Below are 21,598 nucleotides of genomic sequence, written 5' to 3'. Positions count from 1 at the left end.
CATTGTCATAATGTGATATAGTCAGAATCAGTTGGCCTGCGTCCTAACTGGAACCAAATAGAGCCTCCAGCCTCCCATAGTGCTGGAGTTGTGGAAGAGTCTGGTGATCACATTCCAAGGTTGTACATTGCACCTTGGTGATTTTGTAGCGACATATGTCTGGACGAGTGATATCAGCTTGGGTTGAAACAAGACCTCACATGGGTGGCCCTGGTGGCGGAGTCGAAGCCAGTGTGGCTCAGACAGGAATGGTCTCTTGGACCGGGGTGGAGGTATGGGCCTTTGCCAGCAGGGGCACGGTATAAGGGCCGCTAGAGTCATTCTCTGCAGGGGAATGAGCAGATGATAGAAGTGTGACTGGTAACCCCTGCGGGTTAATGAGTTCTGAAGGCACTCCAGAGGGAGCAAGAATAATCTGGAAGATTTATGGAATGCCCTCTATAAACACCTTAAACTGCTGTGGGTCCACAAAAGACTAGAGAATTCTGAGCAGGCCGGGACCAGCCTTGTCATAGTTCAGAATCTGGCCTTTGGAGTGCTGACTGCACAGCTTCTCGCTTCATCTTGTGTGGTGAGAGGTGGATGAATCCCACTTACTCTTCTTGCGCTTGTGGAACATCTTGAACTTGCATTTAGCCAAGGACTTCTAAATGGGTCATAACTTGGAACGGGAGCAGCTCTGTGATTTGGAAAAGGAACAGTCCCGCGGCTTGGGGCACAATGTTGCTTCGAGCGTGACCTCGTCTTGTCTTCCATGATGTACAGTTTGGTTTCGCATACCCTGCTCGCCTTCTGGTGGAAGAAGGTGAACTTATCACACAAACTTGAATCGTGACCAGAGCCAAAACACTTCAAACAGAAGCCACACAAGTCCATGACCATCATCTGTTTGCTGGAAGCAAGGCACTGTTTCAAAATTGCCACCTTAGGAGGAGACATTATCCCTGGCACATTGTCTTCGATTAATTTAGACTGTGTTTGTAGAACCGACAAAGTCGTCAGTGGAGCTCGGGACCACATTCGAAGGACATTGGGAGGAAAACAACTGACATTAGCATGCAGAAGTAGTTCCTATGTGCTGTTCCGCTCCGTCACTTTTGGGGCGGCGCAAGTTCATCACAAAGTCCAATAACCCCACCTGTCAGTGCCCAGGAGCAATTGCTTTAATGAATCAAGATCCAGCCTGGTGTCTAGGATTATGCTAAAGGTGATGGGGCTGTAGTTAGTAGTATCCATCAAAATGACTTATTTGCCCTCTATTTGCACCATTTCCCTAAACATCTATTTGTACCTCTAACAAAGTGTGTGCTCAAATTCAACCTCTTTACTGGATGAATGTACTCTTGTCCACATAAAGGTGATTTATCAATGAAAACCATTGATTCAGTAATTCGACATACGTTTGTAAATGTAATTCCGTGCTTGAAAGGTATTACTGCATTATGTCTGGTTTTTCGAATTGCAGCAGCAATCCCATTTACACTACAGAAAGTCAAAGCTGTGGGTTATAGGATATTATTTTGTATGGAGTTGTTCCACTCTATGGTTTTTGACTAGGAAAGACTTGAACATTTCGGATCAATTTTAGATTCAGATGTTGCCCAACAGCAGTGGAAAAATAGCAGAAATGCACTGTTGATGTCAAAACAGTAAGTATATATGTTGAAATGAAGTTTAGCAAGGAGTTGAAACTTCCATGCAGCTATGGAGCAGGCAACACGTGCGACAAAAGGGTGTTATCAACAAACAAACAAAAACACCTACGCAAAATGGGTCCAAGTTTTATTTTTCAAACATTTTTGACATACAAAATTGAACCATTCGGCTTAATAACTAAAAGACATAACTAAGAGCAAAAGAAAAAAGAAGCAGTACAATCTGCTTTATGATGCAAAAATAATTATGTACACATTGATGGGTAAATGAAGCAAACAATAATCAGTTTATCAATTTTTTTCATTTATACTTCCAGCCAGGAATATTAAAATTAATTAAATTATGTTATCTCATTTCAAAATTCACACCGTAATGTGATTCAATTATCACTTCAAAATGATCTTGTTATTCATTCATCACGCCACGCACTCATCCCAATTTAATAGAAAACCAAGGATAGATATTTCTACATAACAAAGTCTTTACCAGATTAAGTGCACTTTGGAAACATGATTAGCTGCAATTCCCAAATTAATATTAAGTGCAATAAGCGATTACAAACACATTGCTTCTCGATTGTCTAGACTTTAGTCACCAAAGTTAAAAAAAAATATTTTCAGGTTCGTTCTAAATTAGAAAAAACAGAAAAACATCTTTAAAGTTATCACTCAAAGCCAAATTGCCACAAGCCATCTTTTAATTCCAAAACAAAATAGTTCAAATTCACCAACAAATTCCGATCCCTCACTGCTCACATTTTTTGAAATAATCCTTTTTTATCCTTCACTAACTACCGCTCAACAATTTTAATTTAGTTACCAATACTCCATCCATGGAAAAAACATTTTCTCACTGTTAATTGAATATTTTACTTACATCTAAAAGAACTCTGGACACATCTTGGCTTTTACATGTTGAAAACTGCTGTATCCCTCCAAAACTCTGCTTTGGGGAAACATTCTGCTGCATTTGTAACTATTCTATAAATACATTTTGCAATACATTTGTGGGTAAGCTAGCTCCATTATGTGTCAGTCCTAAAACACGTCTCAGCCATTTTTACTTAACTGATTTCTGCAACATTCTTTCTTCATTTACAACAAAAACATGCCTTAGAGTGTTTGGTGTATGATCAGAATATAGGACCCACACCCCACACACCCTCATGCACCATCCGGCATGCCTTAAAAGATCTCCGCTAAAGCGACCCTTCGGGGGACCCGTTGGGAATTGCAGCGCCGGCCCAACGAGGAGCAAATGCCCGATGATGAAGCATGACACCCCTCGGGGTGTGTGAGGGCAACATGAGGCAAGACCTGTTCTTTCCCCTGTGCGATGGGCCCGCCCTATCTAGGACTTCCTTTCCTTTTCTGCTTCTTCATAGCAGAAGGCATATGGGTGCGATTTTTTGACCCTGCCTTTGGAACAGTGTCCTCCATTTGTTATTTAATGTTATTTTGGGGAGCATGGACACTGGACCATTAACTGGCTCCCTGGTCCCCCCCTCTTGTTTTTTGATAAAGTATGATCAGAATAGTCAGCAGCTAAAAAAGGTTGGTTAGGACGAATATAGCATGTTGCAACCCATGCTATTACATCGCGTACTATTACAACGCGGTTGTGACAACAACCGCGTTGTTAGTACGCAATGCATTTACATCGCAAGTAATTACGACGACTTGCTGTAGGGTGCGCGCTGGACTTAGGAATAGTATTATTTACTATTCCTACTCCAGTTTGCGCAACAGCAGGGAAGGTGTTGGATTTCATATCCAATACCTTAGCGCCCCCTACAGCAAATTGTTCTAATAACTTGCGATATAAAGGTGGGTTATGATTGTTTACATGCTATGCAAAAGGATATACAGGATAGGTACTTTACCACTGTTAGCTCCATGCACATTCAGAGGACCCGGCTATGCTAAAAACGTCCTATTTTTGGAGTTCATGCAGGGCGCTTTTACACACAAAGTGTGCTTGGAAGGACATGCTTTGAAATCGAGTTGCAAGCTGTAAATAATTCTATCTCAAGTGCAATTTTCCACATTTAATTGTTGATAATGGTATCTCCCTGTCTACAACGTTCTTTCTCAGCCAGTAATCCATTTTGTTTACTGCTAAATTGTGATTGCTTGTAACTCACAGTTAATCAGTTGGTATTAGAAAAATGTACATGCTCACAACGTCATATGCATTTGTTTAACCTGTGGTCTCAATATTGTCTGATATTTATGTATTACAGTGCAGGGAGAGCAGCCAGCGAATCACTCTGTGTTCAACCTCTGTACAATCCTTTTGGCATAAGTGTGCTCCACACAAACAAAAAATGTGAGGCTGTCTCTAAAGCAAGACTGTTGAGTGCCCAATGATGGCAGGAACCATGTCAAAATTTCAGGATAACTATTAAGGAAATTATTCCCATTTCGATTTGTCACAAGTAAACGTATCTCATGTGTGCATAATGAAAGTGTAATAAAAAAACAGTGGTACTCTGTAGAATTTAGGATGATACACTCCCTTTACTGGTGGCTGCAGCATCTATACATTTATGAAACATATACTAAATATTTGTGAAGAAAATACAAATCACTGTGTTTGCAAAAGTCAACCAAAGAAGAGTACTTAATACAATTTATTTGCAAAAATCAACCAAAGAAAATAGTAATTAATACTAGTCAGTCAACGTACTTTATTCAACTCTGAAGGAGCCATAAAAGATTACACACATATTTCCATTAAACAGCAAATCTACATACACAGAAATTACAGATTATAAAAATGTCTAGTATTTACCATGAATCTTAAAAACAATAAACAAATAATTTAAAATGCCATACATAATCTCATTAGTTCCCAGGGAGTGTAAATATTCCATTGCCAATTTTTGATTTCTAATCCCTGCTGCAAGTAAGAGTGGTGAATAAACGGCCTCTTCTGAGGGTTATAAAATCTACAAAATTAGATAAAGTGTGTAGTGCTTTGGCATGAACAACTGTCACAAGGGCAAACAGGGAGTGATGTAAACCATGAGCCTTAAATAGGAAAAGCAACAAAAAAAATGTATAGTTTTTAAACGCAGCCTAGTCAGCAAAAACTTCCGTCTTTCATTTAGGTCTATTTGCAAATACAGGGCAGGTTCTCTTTGTGGCTGAGAAAAAGACACTGGGTGACAAGTAGAATTACATAATGGACTTGCCCGCTCATGACTTTGATAAAAAAGTGACTTGATTAGTGGCAGACGATACATTTCGGGTGTCGGGGTTTGTATAGTATTCTGGGACACCCATTTTAGCAAAACTCCTTTTAACATACCTTAGCCAGGGTATATCTAAGCTTCATACAGTCTGCCAATATTGTCCTGCAAAGAGCGGCCTCTGGATTATTCCAAGTTTTATGGTCTTTCAGGTAACTCAAACCAACTTTCTCAGGACAGAAAGAGAGAGTAGCTCTGGGGCACTGAAAGAAGTCTTCTTAAAACGTATTTTCTATTATTTGGAGTGATTTTTAATGTACATTTCCCCAAACCCCAGCCCCAAAATTTACCACTGGGAGACTTTTACTCTTGTGAATACATAAAATCTCTTTGGTTGGCTTGTGGCCCAATCTTTTAGCAAACCTAAAAACGTCAATCGATTTTTTAAATTGCGTAACTCTGACATTTATAACATGTTTCCTATTAAAATCTGCGTCAAATGGTAGCCCCAGGTAAGTAAAATGCGCAACTTTCTTGATTTCTTCACCTCCTAGTAAAAAGTTCCTTTTTAAAAAAAATTTTTGGTCCACATTTCTTTATAATTGATTTAGTGCGATTGACTTTTAGCCCCAAATCATCCATAACAACATTAAAAGAGTAAAGTAATATTTGTAGGCCATTAGCTGCCCTAGCTATCAAGACCGCGTCGTCACCATATAGTAGTACAGGAAGTTAATCCTTGGGGTGTCCTTCTCCACCTTACATAATTGGTATCCCAACCCATTAATATATAATAAAAAGAGGAATGGTGCCAGGACACAACCCAGCCTTACCCCTATATCAGAGGGGAATTTTTCAGTTAAATCCCCCTTACTACTATAGCATACTGAGGCTGGGGTGTGTTCATGAAGCCTACTAAGCAAGGTAATAATTGCTCCATCAATCCCCATTTGTGCCATTATGGACCATAATTTAAGGTGATTCACTGTGTCGAAAGAACATGTTAGGTCCATAAAGGCTAAATGTACACAGCCCTTTTGTGCTTTAGTATACTTTTGAACAATTAATGCCAAATTTAAAGTTTGTTCCACAGTTCCAAGTCCTGGCCGAAATCCGAACTGGCAGATCGAGAGCGCTTGAGATTCTAATTTGGCCAGGATGACCCTGCCCAAGATTTTAACTGAACTGTCGAGCAGGAAATTGTGCGGTAACAATGAAGTTGAGTTTTATCCCCCTTTTTAAAAATTGGAACTATAATGGCTTCCTGCCAGGTCTTTACTAAGGGACCCACTATAGCAGCCTTTAAGACATTTGTTATCAGGGGAGGCCAAAAAATCTGGTAAATACTTGTACAAATCAACCAGGATTCTATCTGGGTACGGATCTTTCTCTGTGCGACTAGTCTCTATAGCCGAGAGTACATCACTCACCTATTGAGTTACTCAGGCCTGAGCTGATCTTATATCAAAGAGGGTTTTTTGAGGTGGAAGACCTATTCACTATCTGTGGGTTCGGCTGAAGTATTTCCAAACTTCAGCTTGTACTATGGTATCTTGTTTAGGCATTTCATCACCAAGCATAGAGGTTGAGTTTACTACCTCCCAAAAGGCATGTGAATATTTTAGCATTGAAGCAGTTTTTAGATCTTCCCAGGCCTTATCCTTGAAATACAATTTCCTTTCCCCAATTTCCTTTTTGTAATTATAATTAATACTATTTAATTGCTAGTACTGGATTGTTGAATATGTGACAAGTGCATATTTATTTAGGGAGATGCATGACTGTTGGCTACAAGACATGGTTATTCTAGTTTTCTCTAAATATGTACTCTTCAATTAAGATAGTTGGCAAGTTGTGTACCAGTAAACCTAAGGCTATGTTTGCCTTTCAATATTTTAGATTATCTGGAGAGGGGTTCAGCCATATTTTGAAAACTTGTTCACAGCATTGGATGGTTCTTGCGATTGACATTACCCTAGAAGACAGTAAGCACAAACTAAAGGAGATCAAAGAATTAGAATAGGCCAATCCTAGAATCATATTTATTAGCAGATGCAAAAGATGCTCAAAAATAAACTAAAGAAAACTATTCCTGAACTCAACCAAACTGAACATAATAAAAAAGCCAACAAGGTCATAGGTGTCATACAGCTACTCATTGAGGGAAACTGATAGAAGCCTATGGGAACACCACAAAAATCAACGACCAGTCACACTTTCAGAATCATCAGGAGACCCAAACAATCTAGATGTGGGAGAGGGTCCCAGTATTGTTTTATAGAAGGGTCAACAGCGGGGAAGGGGAAGGTATAGAAGCAACTTCCCACCGGGTGAGCACCAAATTTACCAATGGAGACCCAATATTTACACACCCACAGAATTCAGAGAGATCAGTTTTTAGCTTATCTCTGCACTCTTTCTGTTCAATAGAGATTTCTCTATTGAGCAAAGGCCTTTTAATTGTAACCTCTTAGAGACCGACTGGTTCTGAATAGGACTGGTTTGACATACATACTGAGCAATTAAAATTCTTCAGAAAAATTGGACTTTCTATACCGATCACAAGCTAATTCCCAATTATGAGACCAGTGGCTTCTGACTGAAAATCACATGCATCCCATTTAGTGCTCTGGTACCCCTGGAGGTAATAACTTTTGAGAAACTAGAATTAAAAGATTTCTATGCTCTCAATCTGAAACATACCTATGGCCCTCGCAATATTAGTTTTTCAGAAAATAAGGCTTTTCTAGACCTGAAGAATAATAATAACATCATTATAAAACCTTCTAATAAGGGGGACAGAGAGATAATCCACGACAAACATGAATATGATCGAGAAATTTACTGACAATTAACAATCCTAAATGCAGAACACAACTTCACCACAATTCCTTGACAGAAATAAGGTATATCATCAAAACTGTAACTGAGCAAGCATAATTAGAATACTAGTTAAGTACTAATGAGTTTCTATTCAAAAGTCTAGATTTCCTGTATTATATACACACTTCAGAATGTGCATAAAAGCATGGCAAACCCTCACGGTAGACCCCTTCTCTCTGGGTATGGCTCCATCATGGAACCCCTCGGAAGAGACAGATTTTCTTTCTCTATTTTTTTTAAGGAAAAGGTACTACTTACTGATTCATATGTTAAAGACAGTACACATTTCATAAATGTGATTGAAGCTTCAGATTTTGAACCCACTAAAGTACTTTTGATGACTCTTGATATTGAGTGCCTTAATACCAATAGCCCATAAGAGACTTGCACCAGTTGAGGAACCTACTGACTTTGAGTATTGCTCCCACTAAAAACGTCTTTCTTTTCATTGGTAAACACTATTGCCAACTAAAGCATACTTCAATAGGGGCTGTTTTCTCCCCCAATTTTGTGGTCCTTTTTGTTGATTCCCTAGAATTATCCCTAATTATGAAAACCACTAACAAGTTCCATCAGAACATTTGCATAGGGAAGAGATACATCAATGGTGTATTCTTGGTATGGTCAAGCACCAAGATTGACTAATCAGATTTTATTGTAAGGCTGAACAACTCACAACATGACCTCTACTTTACAGCAACAGGGACAATGTAGACTACCTAGATCTCACGGTTAGGATCTTAGAGAACAAGCTGTACACATCACTGTTTAGGAAATCCACAAAGAGGAACACCTTACTGCAAAACAACAGTTTTCCTCCCAGTGAGTTACAGGGCAGCCTCACAATTATTGGGCAGTCCCTATTTCATTAAGGGATCTGACATTTCGTCACATAAACTGATTGACAGGGAATACCCCAAGAAACTGGTAAAGCGTTTTGTCAGAAGAGCTTGGTACTTACACGGCGACATACTGCTCTAATCTAAAAGTAAACAACCACTCAGTAAGATCACCTGTGCCACCATATCCTGTCCAATCACTAACCAAATCATCGAAATTGTGAAACAGCATTGGAATGTCCTCTTATTTTCTTTCAAGTGTGTTCACAATCCCAGGGAACTTTTAGTAAGGGGATGTGAACTCGCTGACAACACCAAAACGATATAATCACTATAGAATTTACCACCAGTTTAAGGTCATCGTAACTGTTGCAACTGCGTTACCCTGCCTGCAATTTCACCACAAACACTAATGTCTTCCATTATCACCGCATTAAACATGACCTGGATTTATTCTCCAACTGTAACTCTAAGAATGCCATATATTGACAAGGCAGCTTGATCTATGAAGGTCAGACCTCACAAAAAACGTAAAGGCCCGTATCAGCTAACACAAGAGTAGGGTTCGCAGTAAAGTACAAAATGCCCCACTAGTGGATCATTTCATATCAGCCAATCATGATGAACATGACATACAATCGCAGGTCACTGACAGCGTAATAAGTAGGCCTGGGCGGTAAATTCCGTTCCTCTCTTGGAATTTGGGTAATTTCGTGTTCCGTGGAGAACGTGGAACTGCCCAAAATTCTGCGTTCCGCGGCTTCGCAGAAATGTTTGCTTGTTCACGTTCTCAAAATGCGTGTTCGCGAGATATTTACCCCCGAGCACGCAAACAGTGATCGCAAACAGGACAAAAGCATTGCGAACAAGCAATTCCGCATGTTTGCAGAATTTCTGCATGTTCGCAGAGATTTTTTACCATTTCACGGAGCTTTGCGTAGCGCGACTACGCAAATTCCGCCTACCCCTAGTAGTAAGTCCCCTCAATGTAATGACATTGGTCTCTTACTGAATAAACTGGAATGTAGATGGATATTCTGTTGTAAATCTATTACTGTTAAGAATGAAAAAGAATCATCTAGGCGTATCCCGTGTACTGTAATCATGTACCTCTAATAGAATATAACCATTCTGTGGAATCATACACATAGATGATTATAGGCCTATTCCTTTGTTCCTGGCATATACAACATTCTGCACCCTCAAGCGTTGTTGTGACCCTCTAACCTACAACCCTTTTTTTAATGTTTGCATTTGTTTTCATTTATGGTGCTGATATTACCACTCAATATTCTGAATAGTCTGGTTGTGCACCTTCAATTATGTTGTGTTGTTTACAATGTACTCATTGTTGTTGACAAGTTGTTCAATAGCATCACCAACATATGTGGCATTTTGATAATATATATTTTTTCCATTAGAACCCTCAACATTTGCTTTCCAGATGAGTATTTATTTTACCATTAAGGCTTTCAGCTTTCCTATGTAAATTAATTCTTAATCAGTCCATACCGATTTATTCTGCAGATTGATTTACCTTTGGTCATCCTGCTTTTACTTGTACTTACTCAGGAGCGTTTGCTCATGTAAATCTCTTTATCTATATTCCCATTTAAACGCCCCCTTTTCTGCTTACTAACCACCATTATGTTCTTTTCAATTTGTGATCTAATAACTTTAATTTAGATTGTGTGCTCAACTGATACCTAAGTCCAGATGATGACCTCACAATATTCCAGAGATTTAAACAGCTGTCAATTACAGATAAAACATACTCTATTGGCCCCACTCTTCTAAATAGTTATTGGAATCAAGAATCGATTGTCTCCCTTTATATATGCATTTTACACTCATTCACCAATTCTGCACTGTGTGATCCCTGTCTGTGCACTTTCTTGATTAATCTACCTTGCAAATAAATTGTTTTAACTACTATCTTCTTTGGGTGTTTTTTTGCAAATACATTGATGGGTTTTTTCTTCACAATTATTTTGTATATATTCCTGCTTAGAATATTGGGCTTACTCTTGTTTATGTTTACTGTTATCCTGAAAATTTGACTTGGCTCCGGCCTGAACAGGCAAAGGTCAGAAAACTCTGCTGGAGTGCTGGATAGCAGAAAGAATATTCTCATCTCAAACAGTGTGAGATGAGGAGCGTACTTCTATGTATTCTGCAGAGATTTTCAGTTTATTGTTCGAAATAATAAAGCACAAAACAAGTTTGCAGTACACCAACATGTCTTCCTACTGTCCTATGTTTTCCTTCACGTATTTCCAAGATAGAGTGCTTTCATCTTGTTTTAGTGTGGTTTTGACACTGACGTAAATACTGTGATTGTGATGACCTTAGATGCACACTCTTTTATTTGATTATTCTACATCTTTTGGTTTAGAAGCTATTTTAAGGCATTTCACTACCATAAGCTCTTTGTTTAATTAGCATTCAGTTTATATCGATAATTTAAATTGTTGGCCGACATTCATATTTAGTGAGTGCCTAATCACTAGGTTCCTAAAGATGATTAGCATCCGCTAGACTTCTTTGTGATATTGCAATGTATTCTGGAGACTGAAAGAAAAAGTGAGCGTATTTTAAGATAAGAGAAGTCTTCTGTAGAGTATTGAAGTGAGCTACAATAGAGTTGACAGTAGAGAGAATGCCACATTATTGCATTCTCCCTCTATAGGTAAGTCAACCAGTGCAATTATTTTTAAAGGCAGCAGGAGGAAAAAATTGCTTTCGCTGCCAATGAGATTTCAGTGGGTGATGCCTGGGTTTTTATTGTATCCCATCCTTGTGACTCTGATGTTGCTCTCCTACCAGCAACCACGATTAGGAGGTATTATGTTTAAGCTTCTGTTCTCCCTATTCGATTAACATTGTTGCAATATTCAAGGCCTCTGACTCACTCACTGATCCCAAAAATAATGTGCTCAATTTAATGCATCCTCTCTTTTTTTCTCCGTCAAAATTATCTTCTTGGGATATTTTATACACTACTTTTCTGTCAGCTATAGTATACTGAGGCCATGTCATTTGGCTTTTTTATGCAGGAGTAACTTCGTAATACAACAGGAATTTACACCAAATTGGGTTTAAACCTTTTAGCAAACAATGTTTCACTATACATGTAAGGCTTATCCACTGACTATGCAGACATTGTGAAATCAGAAACAAAACACTATATCCCACATGACCTATATTACGTTTACTTTGTCACAAAGTGCTTTATGTTCTGACCCAAAACCAACTTTACAAAATGTGCATACCAATGTTTTCAATTTTATTTCCACCTACTTATTTCTATTAATAAACACATTAATCACATGTCCACAGTAACATTTTCAAGTTATTTGACATAGTTCTTTTCATAGGCAACTTTAATTGGACACATTGTTGTAAGCTTTTTGAATAAAAATATTTTGGTGGTCTGCCTGTTAATTTTGCATTCCATATTGTAGATAATTCCCCTTTAGCCACCCCTTGGAGTAGCTTCATTTTGTGTGGTCCTGAAGAAGGTGGCTTGGATTAAATTGATTTCACCACCGGAATGTGCGTTGTCTATTTTTAGAAGTGATCCTAGCCCAAAACACTACAAAGGATGATACTGAACATCTCTTCCCGCTGTAGATTTTTTGGTGAATGTGTGGAGTGGCTGGGTGATGTTATGAGTGGAAGGTATGATATGTGGTGTTTTTTGGGTTTATGTATGAGTGAGTGGGTTGCAGGCAGGGGGTAAAAAATGACTTTATATGTGCAAGAGCTTGTAACAATGTGTCCAATTAAAGTTGGCTATGGAAAAATGTATATCAAATAACCTGAAAATGTAACTGTGAACACATGATTAATGTGCTTATCAACTGAAAAAAATCAGTGAAAAAATAATAAAAAACTGAATACACTGGTATGCAGATTTTTTAAAGTTAGTTTGGGGTCAGAACTTAAAGCACTGAGGCAAAATAAAATAAATATAGGTCATGTGGGATACAGTGTTTGGTTTCTGATTTTTTTCTTTTCCCCTCATCCCATACATTAGGGTTTAGTAGCAGAGATACCTTTTTCTTCATTGTGGTATGCAGACAGTGTAGTCATTATATGTTATGTTCTTATTTCCTTCTTGTATCATGTTGAAGTTGTTGTGTCCACATTAGTGTTTCCTCAATTAACACACATTTCAACTTACTTTACAATAACTTTTTCTGACTGAATCTGCTTTTTCACTAGTGTATAAACAAGTGGCCTGTGTTTTCCAAAATATTTCTTAGAACATTTTTTTCTTGGGATTTTATATGGTTTTTCTACTCTGCTTGTCAAGCCACAAATATGCTGCTCCACAATTCCCAGTTCATATTAGATAGTATATATGTCTCTCTTTACAAGTTGCACAGGTCTCTCTCCTCTCTGCAAATCTCTTCTAGTTCGACCCGCTTAATCGTCTGCATTGCCAACAAAGGTTTCTTTCACAGTTTTCGATATTTATTTCAATTGTCCATTTTCTCTCTTATGTTATTCCTCTTTGTTGTTTTTTGTATTATCTTTCCTCTTGATGGTAGTGGGAAAACCTTCATTTATATATATGTATATTTCAATTCACTGTTTTGGAGGGCTATGGGCTTTGTCGTGCATGTCTTTTTACATAAAATTTAATTTTCCTGGAACCAGTAACATATTTACAATGGCATAATATTGTTGCATTGTTGTTTTTGGAGTCAGAAACAGCTGCATTATTGCTATCAATTCCACCATGTCTAATGTGGAGCCTAGAATGTGTTACCTTTTTTTTATCATTGACAACACATGACAATAATATAGTCCAATATATCCCCCTTTTTTGTACTGTTGTGCTTTGGGTAGTATAATAATGTTATGCAACAAAACTAGGTACAAAAGTTAGTGTCACAGTGGAGAACAGTCAAACCACATATAAGTAAGGAAAAGATCCTTGTTATCTAATCAAAAATCAGACATCACCATTAAATTGTACCCAAAATTGTTGTGATTTTATTTCATCACAAATTATAAGGCACAACGTATTTCACGTTTGAACAATTTTTTGGGGAAAAAAGTGCACAAAGGGTGGGGTGGCAAGTGCATGGGAGGGATTTGTGATAGTGATGTGAAAAGGTAGTGCGCATATATACATCAGAAATTAATATTTACAAACTATCCAGCCAGACGACTGGCCAGCACATATATGACAAATCATAACATAATTGATGCAGAGATCAAATCTCTGTCATCCCTGTTTGACAATACAACAAAACACTGTCAACGTTTCGACCCCTATAAAGAACAGGAAACTTTGCGCCTTGGGAGTGGGGTCTTCATCAGGACTGAGGTGAGGGTAAATGGGAGGCACCAATAAAAGTCAGCAAGATCACTTCAGGCTGAAGATTTGGAAAGTGGGCCTCATGCGCTCTCAGAATATTCACTGGTGTTCGTGGGTTAGATTACAAAGGCCACGGTTGATTAGTAACCTGTGGCTGGGGGTTGCTGACAGAGACCAGTTTGGCAGCAAACTGAACAACATGCAACAAAACTCATCAGGTGAAGGCACTTGATTCAATCTCTGGTGTGTATCTGCTGGTGCCTCTTTAGGTTAGATGTATTAATGAATCGACTGCCACATACACTGCATATATAAGGCTTTTCTCCTGTGTGCAATCGCTGATGTACCACGAGGTGTGGCAACTGTCTGAAGGCCTTACCACATTGATTGCAAATATATGGCTTCTCTCCAGTATGCACTCTCTGATGTATTATCAATGTTCGTGAATTCTGGAAACCTTTTCCACATTCTCTACATGTGTATGGTTTCTCTGCCAGATAGTTTCTTTGATCATTGGTGAGGTTTTTTGGTTCGTGTAATTGTTTTGCACATTTTCTGCATGTATACTGCTGCGGTCTTCTGTTACCTTGACGATGAGCAGCGTCATTTTCAGAATGTTTAAAAGTATTTCCGCATTCGCTACAAATATACACTTTCAATAAAGTTTGTGTTTTTTCATACAGATTTGAAGCTTTCCCACATTCAGTCCAGGTATATTGCCTCTCTTCTCTGTGAAGTTCCTTTTGTTTAAGACTGTGTGACATCAGATTCAGACTGGTGCAATATTCTCTGGATGAAGATAATGTTTCTCCTGTCTTGTTTCTATTATGGTTAATAACATCTAATTTGTTACTAACATTTCTCTCATGTTCAGTGTTGGTAGACATTCTTTTCCAGCTATATCCTTGCTCTTGTTTAACTGGATTTGCGGGCGTGCTGACACCTTAAGTATGGGCAAAAACATGTTAATAATAAGCACAGAAATAGAAAAGAACAAGGAGAAATGCTGTAGCGCTTTGGCCTATCGTAGTGGCAGTACACTGTATCGTTCATGTTACTGTAATTAGTGCAATACACAGTTATATTCACAGAGAGAGCAGGCAAAGGTCAACAAAAGAGATACCACAGCTGTTATTGAACTTCAATCATGTACTTTGTATGGAGATAAAACCAAATTAAAATAAGGATAGCATAGATTCCGGATAATAGTGTTATGCAAACAACTTGTGATAGGCATCACATATGCCAGGGCAGTTTGAGGTCTGGGGGTCAAAACAGGGAACAATGTTTATGGTGTGGGTGATTAACATAGTCCCAGGAGGTTAAGGTTCATTCCAGATTTCCAGCATTACCTTGGACAATATAAATTAGCTGCACTGAATTTCAGTGTGTGTAAATCTATGTTATGTAGATATCATTATCTGGAATGGATTCGGACCTCCTAGATCAATAAAGGACACCCCAAGTTTATGATAGTAAGTGAGTACCAATGAATGCTGTGATTCAAACTGAGATGTAATCGGAGTCTTGTGAGAATCAAATGGTAAACTGGGCAGAAATGAGCGAAGATACCAGAAAGCTTCAAACTAGGACTACTTCTTGCTATGCACAGGGTGGCATGCATATTGGGTGCTGTGCACTCGCCCTCTATCAAATATTGGTTATTAGATCTGGTTTACTACCAGGAGCAATTAGATATATACTACTCTGTGCTACACCCATCTAGCAGACCCAGGAATATATATGATAGTGGGTCCCTTGCAAGACTACCTATTGACACATACATGATCCAATTCCATGAATTCACCGGCTAATGTGTTGCGCTTATGGATCCCTTCGATCCCTTATCATTTTTGGTGTACTTTCTTCCTCTTTTTTTATTCTTTTTCACTTATGCCAGTGCTGCAATGAATTATTTATGGTTGTGACACTACTGGAATGAATTTCATTTACTGTCAAATTGCCATTGTTCAAAATACTATGTTAAATTGCAGTAAAATTGTCCATTAAATTCATGCAACACCTAATTGATTCCTTGCTCCAAATTGCATTTTATAAGGAGACATAGCAGTTTCTGTTGTTGCAACGGTTTACTGTTCAAAATAATACAAAAATAAAAAAACATGGTAAACTGAAGCCCTGCACTCCAAGGCCAGATTGTTAAAGCCAATGTATCAAAAGTCAAATTCCAACTTTTTTGTGATTCACAGAGAACTCTAGGATACTTTGTGAGTCATGAGATTCCCGGAGTACACCAATATACAAAATATATTCATGCAGTATTTCCATTTCAATATTTTGCACGAGTTAAAGATGGTGAAATGTGCATTTACATATGATTTTACTCCTATATAGCCAAGAATATTTTACCAGGTGGAGAAAATAAGTCCCCCTTCTGTTCCTATTAAATGTTGGGTATTGCCTCCCATTCCACACCCTGGATTTTTACCTACCCTTACCTTTCATGTAATTAGTTTTGCCTTTATTTCCATAGTGAGAAACAATCTGCGAATTGTTGGACAACATATAGAAATGTGTGTGTGTTCACTCAATATGCCTAGTTATCCGTTTCTGGATCGGCCACTTTGGTGTACCTCAATCTACTAATGTGAGAAATTCACCTAATAGGTAGGTTTTCTGTATTCGTAAGTGTCATTTATGGTGGTAAAAGTTTCCAAATCCTGATTCTGGATACCAGAAATCCCTCATGACAGCACATGAAATGGGCAGGGAGCAATCTGATTAAGGCGCTACGGGATTTCCTCTACTGGAAAGTGTTGAGGTATGTCTGAAACTACAGAAATCCTCTGTTGAGGGTGCAAATGTTTACTACTGCCCATTATGTAACATCATGCAGTATGTCACTTAAGTTAGGGAGTAAACACATTAAAGTATTTCAAAGGTGCTAACACCTACTGCGATGCAAAGAAATGTGAGAACAAAGGTCTCTCTCTCACATATATATATATGTGTGTATATATATATATATATATATGTGTATGTGTGTGTGTGAATATATATATATGTATGTATGTGTATATATATAAAAATTACCTACTGGCGGTCGCCAGTAGGTAGATATAGTTAGGACCTATTTTCCATAGGAAATTCGCAACATTCTATTCCCAATAACCTTGGCGCCGATTGACGAATCTTCGCGCAATTTTCAAAACTTTTGGCCAGCTCCGGTCTGCTCCTATCCTGAAAGTCTCGGGATGATTCGTGTAGTGGGGGCCGAGGAAAAAGGGGGGTCCCAAAACGTGTTTTCCCCATGCAATTTCCCATAGGACCTTTAGCCGCAGCTACAGCCCGAACTGCTGAACGGAATGACGCCAAATTTGGCAAAGAGGTAGTCCTCAGTTCAGACTCGTGCCTTTTGCTTAAATGGTGTAAATCCGTTCAGTAGTTCCTGAGAAAATCACAATTAAAAGTATATATATATCTATGGCCTCGGAGGGTCCGCGTACCCTATGCGCAGCCTAAGTGCACCCTGCCGTGCACGAGCTGTATTCTAATTGGCTGTCAACACTCCAAATCAGGAAGTGTTGGCAGCCAAACCAGAAACCAAAGAAAAAACCTCGCAAAACACACAAAGGGGGCAGGGTAGACACACCCTGACCCCCTAGGCTTGCTGAAGGTGTCGCACAAGGACATCTCAAATGACATCACTGATGACATCATCCAGTGAATGTGGTTTGGTTCGTTATTTAAATATGTATTATATATATATATCCAATTTTTAGTTGGCTGTTCCCAAGCCACTTGAACGGCGGGCACACGGCAGGGGTAGCCACCCCCAAATATTCCACACAATCCGCTGCGTCTCACTTTCCCATCACAGGACGAAAGAACACTGGAGCCGTGGCCACAATCAAAATGCGTGTTTATTTTAACACCAGGTCCGACGCGTTTTGGATTTTAATGGCACTCCTTTCTCTCGGGCAACAGACTGTGTTTTTTTCACAATATTAAAGTGCGAGTGCCGGTCACGTGCTTTAGACATAGAAATCATACTCAAATTCGTGTTGTTTTAAATCAATTCAAAATCGGGTGACAACTAATGCGTTTTTAAATATATGTACAAAGATGTGTGGAACTCAAGCAACATTACTGATGCATTTACATGATCATGCCGTAATGTGGTATATGAAATTCAAACAAGTGGTTATCCCAGTTACAATCATAGTTCCATTAGAGCTTAGAGGACTGGAATCGAGAATAATCATAAAATACAATACCACGGCCCCTGAAGGTCTAAACCTTGTTGAGGAGCTATCGGTACACTTATGAAGTCAGTAACAGCTTGTTCTGGTTTTGTTCTCCGATGTGTTTTTAACATTTTGTGTTAATTCTATTTGGTCTGTGCACTGTTATGGTTTCAACAACAAGTCTTTTTTATTCATTTTTTCCAGGTGGCCTAATGGAACTATGATTGTAACTGAGATAACCTCATAAACTTTCGAGGGTGCCGAAGAAAATTGCTTGCTGATAAGGGTTCATTTTGTAATTTTGAATAAGGGATCTTTGTTTTGTAAATACTGCGCTTGATATTCGAGTAAGCCCACTGGGGCATGATGTCTTGAATCTACAAAACTTCAGGAATTGTTATGGTTCCTTGTTTTTCATTGACCCATATATTTTGAATATGTATAAATATGAAGCCTCAGCAAAATTGTGAGTACAGGCAGAAGTGTGCTGGTGCCCCATTAGGGAGAGATGATTGAATCAATCAAATACTAAGAGGAAGGGTGCTTAATACAAGCCGATATGATCTGCACTAGGTCTGTTTTGACTTGATCATTGATTCAGCCCACTTGGGCTTTATGTTGTCTGATGAGTAGCCATGATGTAAGCATACGATATAGCACCTTACTCCCTGCGTGTTTTTGCACGCACTGACGATTTGATAAAGTTTTCACTTGTTTGAATTTCATACACCACATTACGGCATGATCATGTAAATGCATCAGTAATGTTGCTTGAGTTCCACACATCTTTGTACATATATTTAAAAACGCATTAGTTGTCACCTGATTTTGAATTGATTTAAAACGACACAAATTTGAGTATGTTTTCTATGTCTGAAGCACGTGACCGGCACTCGCACTTTAATATTGTGAAAAAAACACAGTCTGTTGCCTGTGAGAAAGGAGTGCCATTAAACTCCGAAACGCGTCGGACCTGGTGTTAAAATAAACACGCATTTTGATTGTGGCCACGGCTCCAGTGTTCTTTCGTCCTGTGATGGGAAAGTGAGACGCAGCGGATTGTGTGGAATATATATATATATATATATATATATATATATATATATATATATATATATAAACACTCCCAGACTTGCACCAGCAAACCAGGTCACTCACAGGCGGGTGCTGTAGCGTGGCGGTGCCCCACGTAAATATTCGGCTCCCAAACTCCCTTACTTTTCAGATAGAGTCAAGCACTCACTGGAGGGGTTAAGTATCGTTTTTTTCTTTATTCAGCAGAAAAGACGGACAGCAAGACAGACGCGTTTCGAAATGTTCTTCATCAGTGTCTTGTCGCAATGATCGCGCGCAAACATTAAATACAATTGCGTCATGTTGCACGCGACAGCATAATCAAAACAAATGATGGCAACACACCCACATTAATTCATTGTGATTGGGGTGGCCATCTTTGAATGGTGTACTCTATACACAAACACACATAAGTATATAAATATGCAGTTTGAAATCAAAAATCATAACCCTTAAAGAGCCATGCTGGCTGAAATAATCGCCAGTGTTTATAAAATCCAAAGGTGTCAGATTTACGGCAAAAATCAGTAGATGGGTACAACTAATTAAATCCAAAATTCCATGTTATGGCAGTAGCCTCCAAATATGAGGCGATCGATCTGCAGGTACCCATGACTCAGTAAATATTTCTAGTTCTAGTGGATATATAACTATAAATATCTGGATGGAGGATTTAGTAGCAGTGTGATTGACTGTTTACTTGACTAATTTATAGTGTCTCACTAAATATATTGGCTAGTGAATAAACTGTGTAAATATCTGTATCACTTTGTTGTTTAAACTGCTTCTCCAGTTGGTTACTAGCTATGTGAAAGTCTATATTAGTTATTGATTAGTTAACGGGGTATTTGTATGGGTTAGTGAATGTGTGTGCGGTTCGGTGGGGGGTGTGTGACTGCCCAAAGATGTGTGAATAGTTGATTCAGTAGGTATATGGAGTTAATACTACATGTTATAACAGTTCTTTGGGTGAGTGAATATCTTTATGGGTGTGGTGATGAGCAAATATATGTCTCAATGGTACATGTCCAACAAACTAGAAAAATAAAAGCCAGTGTATGTGTCAGTTGTTGTATATAAATAAGTATACATAAGACTCAGTGATTGTATGAGTGACTTTATGGATAACTGTATACTTGTAATAGTGATTTTATAACACACTAAGTATGAGTTACTATCTGTAGGAAGGTGGATATCTGACTATGGTTACCCCCAACTTTTTGCCTAGTGTCTAGCTGGTTTTTCGACTTAGTTGGCCTGAGATCCTGCCATTCAGGGTCTCAGGCTGTCTGCTCTCTCTTTAAAATGGACTCCATGTACCCTAGGTACATTCCCAATTGGTAAGGATCACCTTATTGGCCCCTGTACAGTGTACCCTAGGTACCCAGGGCATAGGTGTACCCTAGGCCTACCAGGGGCTGCAGCATGTATTATGCCACCCCTGGCCTGGCCTTCCATTTTGACACAACTGGCTGATCACTCAGCTGGGGCAAGGTCGTGTAATCACCCCTTGCTTAGGTGTAGTATTCCTATACCTAACTTACATATAGACACATGTGTACCTATCAGTCACTCCTATGGCAGGCCTTAACAATCCTGGAGGCAGAGTGCTTGGTAACATGTGAGATGGTGCTCTAGCATGAGCTGAGCCTGTCTGCAGCTTTCGGAACCATGTCCTTATAGCTGTTCTATGATATAGCCTACCATATACTCTTAAAGTGCCTTATAATCTTAAACGGTTATGGTAACTATGGTTTGGCTTTATCGAAACATGTCGTGTAAGGTGTCTAACACTGTGGAATAATACCCCCATACCATTTCTGGACATGAGGATATTATTCCCCCCTTCTAGAGGGAAAGACATGTTAAAATCATACTTCACTGTTAGCCTCTGACCAAAGCCTCAGCATCACAAAATGGATGCTGCTGCCACAGACACAAGTCTGACCTCCTGTAGCTGGGAGTGATCCCAGCCAGGGAGGCCTGGACAATAGGTTTCCTGCTTGGGGAGGTGCTAGCACCTCCCCAGACAGCCTTTAGTGTATTGGGGCAGGGTGGGCTGAAAGGAATGAGACATGCCTGGGGCACACAAGGTGTTCCTTGCATAGTCCAGTTCAAACCGGCGCTGGGGCACTCCAGCCCCAGCTCTGGCGCGAAACTGGACAAAGGGAAGTGGGTGTAACCACCCCCTCCCAGGTCCCACCCATAAGGCGTGACCTAGCAGGTATCCCAGCCCCCCAGATTAGTATAAGAGTGGGAGTTGGGCCTCAAGACTTTAGATTATCCTGAACCTGCAAACTTGAACAGAAACTCTGGACCTTCGACATTCGACGAAAGAAGAAGACTGAAGAATCTCCCTTGTGGCCAAGGAGTGGCTACCCTGTGCAAACAGGCACCATCAAGAGACTACCCT

General features: G+C 39.1%; 1 protein-coding gene across 3 annotated transcripts in view; it reads right to left on the bottom strand.

Annotated features, from left to right (window-relative positions):
- Positions 1 to 1,891: 1,891 nt before the first annotated feature.
- LOC146821043 (uncharacterized) overlaps positions 1,892 to 21,598 on the bottom strand; it is a 366,698-nt gene continuing 346,991 nt past the window's right edge. For all 3 annotated transcript variants that reach the window (XM_085611974.1, XM_085611976.1, XM_085611975.1), the window contains one exon: positions 1,892 to 14,846. In XM_085611974.1, coding sequence (XP_085468100.1) covers positions 14,137 to 14,846 — 710 coding nt within the window. In that variant the 3' untranslated portion in view covers positions 1,892 to 14,136. The remainder of the gene's footprint in view (positions 14,847 to 21,598) is intronic.

This window comes from Triturus cristatus, chromosome 6, assembly GCF_964204655.1.
Source record: "Triturus cristatus chromosome 6, aTriCri1.1, whole genome shotgun sequence".
Classification (NCBI taxonomy): Eukaryota; Metazoa; Chordata; class Amphibia; order Caudata; family Salamandridae; genus Triturus; species Triturus cristatus.
The sequence above is the reverse complement of the archived record's forward strand: the minus strand, read 5'-3'. Positions and strand labels throughout refer to the sequence as shown.